The sequence below is a fragment of the Heterocephalus glaber genome, unplaced genomic scaffold (assembly GCF_053883595.1).
Source record: "Heterocephalus glaber isolate CG9 unplaced genomic scaffold, H.glaber_assembly_v1.0 deba00001806, whole genome shotgun sequence".
Lineage (NCBI taxonomy): Eukaryota > Metazoa > Chordata > Mammalia > Rodentia > Bathyergidae > Heterocephalus > Heterocephalus glaber.
Window position 1 is genome coordinate 1912125 of NW_028258481.1, and position 6352 is coordinate 1918476.

The 6352-nt window shown below is 40.2% G+C and overlaps 1 protein-coding gene across 3 annotated transcripts in view; it reads left to right on the forward strand.

Moving 5' to 3' along the window:
* The window catches only part of Plaat5 (phospholipase A and acyltransferase 5), a 33292-nt gene extending 28982 nt beyond the window's left edge, over nucleotides 1-4310 (forward strand). For 2 of the 3 annotated variants that reach the window (XM_004874433.3, XM_087203811.1), the window contains one exon: nucleotides 4071-4310. In XM_004874433.3, the coding sequence (XP_004874490.2) occupies nucleotides 4071-4160 (90 nt within the window). In that variant the 3' untranslated portion in view covers nucleotides 4161-4310. The remainder of the gene's footprint in view (nucleotides 1-4070) is intronic. The other variant, XR_015448312.1, reaches the window with a different exon arrangement.
* The last annotated feature ends 2042 nt before the right edge of the window (nucleotides 4311-6352 follow it).

The window sequence follows — 6352 nt, forward strand, 5'->3', positions numbered from 1 at the left end:
TTTGGAGGTATTTTGTTGCCTTGTCTTCTCATATTGTGTGTGTATGTGTGTGTACACACACATGCTTAAGTTTGGGGTTGACTATACTGGAAATACTTTGTTTCTAGTATGGATAGCTCTTTAATTAGTGTCTGATTTTCAGCAATGCACTCTGAGCATCATAACTATAGGACATTATTTCAGTCCCAAGATCCAACCCCCTTCATTAATTTGGCAGGGGAGTGTGGAGTATTATTGAATCAGTTCCCAGTTTTCCAAAAACTGACTACCATATTGTTAATGACACAAAGACAATCCAGGTGCTGGCACACAAAACCAATTAATAACAATCATTCCACCCTGGGAATAGCAATAAAATGAGCAATAATAGTAGAGCCAAACACAAAGTGGATATTGACATGACATAAGAACTAATCATATACCACCCTTAACCATAGGAAACAGATTTATAATTACAGAATAGACACAAAGACAAACCAAATACAGTGGTGCTTTGCTTCATGAATGATTTTTTTGCAAACAATTTGGTTCACTAACAGAAGTATTTGGCAAAAATTTTTTTTGTTTGAAAACTCTGCCTTGGGTGACAAACGTGATCACAGCCATCTTTTCACACAAACACAAATATAGCCATCTTTACCAGAACTGTGGAATGAATTAAGTTCATGAACCAAGGTACCTCTGTACTGACATAGAGTAAATATCTACTAAATGCAAAAACTGTACCTCCACTAACAACAGAAAAGAATTCAACAGTAATAGTAGATATAGTCCAGAGACTCTCACAGATGTTAAAAATAAAATAAAGCTACACATAGCCTACTGACCACAGAGCTCAGGGAAAGTAGAGAGCATAAGCCAGATACTCAAACAATTGTTAAAAAATATTGCCAAAAAATCTCACTTGAGATGGGGTCAGGTCCTGCCCATGGTCCTCTGAGTCAGTTGCACTCCCACCAAATAAACTGGATAGTCCCTTTATGAGATCTTGTTCAGCCAGCCACCCAAGTCGTGGGTCAAATCAAGGGTGGTCTCTGCGAAGTAGGGAAATTGACCCTAAAAGGGAAGATATAGGCTTTAGAAATTGTCATGCAAGATATCCATGGCTGGGTACAAGAGAGAATGCCCATAGGTCTGACAGACCCAGTACACTCCTTCAAGCCTGGGGACTTTGTTTAGGTCAAGAAATGGAATCACCCTGGATTCCACATAGGATAGGCCCCATACTATAATCTTGTCCAACCTCACTGCTGTTAAAGTTGTAGGAACTGTGCCTTGGATCTACTACAGTCAGCTAAAACTGGCAGCCCAAGAGAAGTAGATCATCCAACAAGATCCAGATCTTCTGAAATGGCTTACCCTATGGTTGAACTTAGCCACCACTAGAAGCATCAGTTCTGCTCTAGTCACCCTGAAAGCTGACTAATCTATCTATGCACAGCTGAGGCCTGAGGATATAGCAGCCCTGCTCTGGTCACTCCAGAAGCTGACCAGTCCATGCATGGCCAAAGCTTGAAGATCACCAGAGTTACAATGACAACATATGTCTATTTTCCTTTTTGTAATAGTTCTTCCTTTGCCCCTGCTAGGAGAAAAATCTCCAGAGAGATGTTCCTACTACATCTACATCACATGCTCTGAGAGAATCATAACAAGAACCTTGCTATGTCATACCTATTGTAAAGGTACAGGGATACATTGGGGAACCTGTTCTCTTAAACAACCTACTCAGTTTGTGACCCAGGAGACAACCACCCTTACATGTTATGACCCCAAGTCTCCAACTTACAAAATCTGGTTTGAGATCCATGTTGAGAAAGAGAGATATGCAGAAAGTTCAATCTAATTGCTGCCTAGAGACTGATGACAATAGAAATGTCATCAAAGACATTACTGCCAGAATTCAAAAATTAGTCCATGCCCCAGTCCAAAAATAATAGATGGTCTCCAGATTCTCTCTTCAGAAGCTGCTTTTCTTCCTTTAGAGCATTAAAACCTTGATAGGAATTGTTAGGCTATCTTGAGAATTTGTTTCATTCTCCCTTGCCTTTTCCCCCTCCTTGTCAAAAACATTCAGTCAGCCATAGACCCTGGTAGACAGTCTCCAAATTTGAAGAAAAACATTAATATACACATTCAGGAAGTTCAATGAAAGGTCATTACATATGATGAATGCAACACTTCAACAGGAAGAGACAATAATCATAAATATATATGCATGAAATGTTGACATAGAAAATTCTATAAAACAAAACCCATTCAACATAAAAAGACATACATACAAACACATCATAGTGGAGAATTTCACAAATAGGTCAGCCAGAACAAAAATTCAACAAAGAATTGTCAGAGTAGATCCACCTTATAGGAAAACTAGATTTAGCAGATAACTACAGTCTTTCATTTAAGAACAGCAAAATACACATTTTTATCAATAATCCACTGGATTTTATACAAAAGAATATATTTTAGGTTATAAAATATGTCTACGTAAATACAAAATAACTGAAATAATCATTTGCATTCTGTCATATCATAATGGAGTGCAATTAGAAATCATCAACAAAAGAACCAGAGAAATTACACAAAGACATGGATATTAAACAATACATTCTTGACTGATCAATGAATCACAAAAGTCAGGGAAGAAATCTACAAATCCTTAGAATCACATGACAATGGCAAGACAACATATCAGAATCTATAGGGCCCAATAAAATCAGTTCTAGGAGGTGAGTCTCTAGCTATGAGTGTCTACATTACAAAAACTAAGCAAACCAAAATACATAACCCAATGATACATCTCAAGGTCCTAAAAAAGCAATGCAAACACAAAACTTGTAGAAGAAAAGATTATAAAGATTAGAGGACAAATCAGTAAATTAAGACTAAAAATAAAATTAATCAAAGATTTGGTTCTTTGAAATAATAAATAAGATTGATAGATCCTTAGCAAAACTTACCAAAGGAAGGAAAGAACCACATCAATTCATCTAGAAAGGAAAAACTCAAAATTAAAACAGATTACACTGAAATACAGAGGAGTATAAGAAACTATTTTGAAAATTTATATTCCAATAAATTGGAGAATCTGAAAGAAAGGGATGCATTTCTACTCACATGTATTAGTCACTTTTCTGTTGAATGAACACAATACTACACATCCAGAACTTAAAGGAAAAGAGGTTTATTTGACTCACAGTTTCTGGTGGGCTCAGTCCAAAGGTGGTTGGCCCCAAGGCAGAAATGGCCAGGTAGAAGGTAGTTTTTCATCCATGTCAGCCAGGAAAGGGAGAGAGAAAGAGAAAGGAAGAGGGTGCAGGGCACAAGAGTATACACTTGCAGGTCATGAACCAAGTGGCCCACATCCAAAGAGTACTTTCAACTGTTGATCTAAAAAATGGATAAATCTAAGACGACTATAGCATTCCTATAATTTAATTACCTCACAAAAGCATGAGACTTTGGGGGAAAATTTTAGATCTAAGTCATAAGATTCTTTCCATTGGCTTCCAAATTACATGTCCATCACATTATGGAAAATGCATTTACTCTGAGAGTTTTCAAAGTCTAACAGTTTCAGTATTGGTCTAATGTTCAAATTCAAAGTCTCTCATCTCCTATGAGACTCAAGGCAAACTCTTAACTGTGATCCCCTATGAAAATAAAAAAGAATGCTGAATAGTTTCAACATAGAATGGCACAGCGTAAACATTCCCATTCCTAAAAGGAGGACTAGGGACATAAAAGGAATCAGACCAAAGCAATACTGAAACACAGCAGGACAAATATTAAATCCCTGTATCTTCATATTTAGCATCATGGGAAGGTTCTGGTGTGGTGTGGGTTTACACTTGATCTTAGCCAAAAGGCTGAGAAGTGATGGTGTGGTGTGAGTTTAAAAGTGCTTGGGCAACCTCACCTCTCTGGCAGTGCAAATTGGAGCCCATGTAGCCTCTCTTTTGGGATGGCTCTGCTCACTGACTGTGTCTTTCCTCTGTAGAATGTGAGACTGAACAGAAGTTACTCCATTTTGTAATAGGGCCCCATCTTGTCTGCTTCTGTTACAGGTCACCATGGGGACATCGAGTTCCCGGAATGTACTTGTTGTTGTTCCAAAAAAACCCGCAAGACACCCATTGCCTACAACACTCCCCTAACCGCCAACGTCTCGATTCTGTACTGCTGCTTGCCAAGCTCCCTCTGGTGGCCCCTATAAAGGAACCTCAGACTCTGAGCCAGGTGCCTCTCTAAGCCTGTTGCTTGGAGGGTGCCATCTGGCCAGACTAATAAAGGTCTGTTTTACTTTCTCAACTTGTCTGGTGTGTTCCCTCCCAGGTGATCCTCACTGTAGTCAGCTCCTTGGAGTGGTTGGTAAGGCCCATGGTCTTACATAGAAGATCCATGTTTCTGGCATCTTCAAGTTTCTGGGATCTCCACTGCATCTTCAGCTTCACTTTCACAGCTTTATATACCACATTCTCAGGGGCACACTGCCTAGTCTCCAAAGTCTTCTTTTGAAATCTTGGTGGAAGCCTGCATGACTCCACAACTCTTGTATTCTCTAGGCCTAAAACTCAGCACTTCATGGATGATGCCAAAGTCTGCCACCAGGTGGATCAGTACCTGTGTCCTTTGGACCAGGGCTGAAGTGACCTCTGAGGGTCTCAATGGCTTAATATAGGAAAATGCATCCCCAGAGACAATTCTTTAGTCAATTCTCTGCAACCAGTGTACCCAGGAAATCTTTTCTAAAATCAAAGTCTTTCAAATGATTTTTACACTATTATACCCTTGAGCCTGCGATTGTGAGGCCATGTTGCTTCGTTAGATGGCTTGAGACATTTTTCTATCGTCCCAGTGCAATGTTCTTTGTTCTTTTCCAATGATGCTAATCTCTTTAGCAACTGTGTCCCCTTCCTCAGTAACATTGAATTTGCTCTTTTTCTAGCAAAGATACAAACTTTTCAAATCTTTTATTTCTATTGTTTGCTCACTGCAAATCTCCTTTAAAAAGCCAGCAATATCCATGACACTGCCTTCATGCTATGTTGCCTTGAAATTTCTTTTACCAGGTTAACAAACCCATTACTTTTAACTCAATCTCTTATGAACTTTTAGGTATGGATGAAAATGTAGACAAATATTTTGTGAGAATGTAACATGAATGGTCCTGTGATAATAAATTCTCATGTATGAACTTCACTGGATTAATTTTTTTGACTCTGAGTAAGTACTTGGAAGATAATGATGCATAGTGTTTTAACTATGATTATTCTCTTATTTTGTTATAAATATTTGGTTTTAGCTTTTTCATAAAATAAAAACAGAAAAGAAAAGAAATGCCTAGTAGATTAGTAAAGCACATTCCTGAGTACATCAGGGTGGGTTATGAAAGTGTAGCCTGGATACTATATACATGGTCCCTCAGCAATTCTCTGTCACTGTTTCCCTGCTCTGCTTCCTGGCTGCTGTGAACTAGGCAATTTCATTTGGCCATGTCCTTTTGCCATGGGGCATCTGCCTTGGAGCCAGCTGACCATGGACTGAATGTCCTGAATCCATAAACTAAGTTAAATCTTTCTTCTTTTAAGGTATTTCACTGACAGAAAAGCTAATACAGAATACTGGTGCCAGGAGTGGGTGGGGATGGCATAGATTCAAGGGCTTGGAGCACTAAGGGCATGGGGCATGAGAAAGAAGGGTGCAGGGAGCAGGGCACTGGGGACAGAGGTACTCTAGGGCATGGGGCAGACGCTTTGACCAGGTGGACAACTTCGCACCACTTGGCCATCACTTGTAATATGGTGACTAAAGGTAGGAGCACAGTGAGGCCTGCTGGGCTTTGCCATACATGAGGGCAAGGCATGAAGCCTTTTGTGTCACATGAAGAGGGCAAGGCGCAAGGTGCAAGAGGATCCCAGGTGAGTGAATCAGGGTACTAGGCACAAGAGATCTTGGACAGTGGGGACAGGACTTTTACCCAGCCTTTGGTTATGCATACATTACCAAGGTCCAAATGTTAAACTAGATGACTGAGAAAGGACGTGAGGAGGGCTTGGTTTGTAAGGCAATGTCTTAAGGCCAATCAGCAATGGAAATGAGCGTGGTAGGGCATAGTGCCAGAGGGAGGAAGAATTTCAGGTAAGGGGCCAGTCCAGTTATGGCTCCTTTGGGCCAGGAGGCAGCAGGGTATGATGTTATGAGAGCATGAGGTGTAGGGCAGGGGCCTTGGGTGGGGCCACTAAGCATGGAGTACCCAGGCCATGGGTATGAATGGGGTGAGAATATTCGAGAGCTAAAGAAGGCCTGGTGCATAAGTGCAGGGAGGAAGGGCAATGCATAAAGCCAC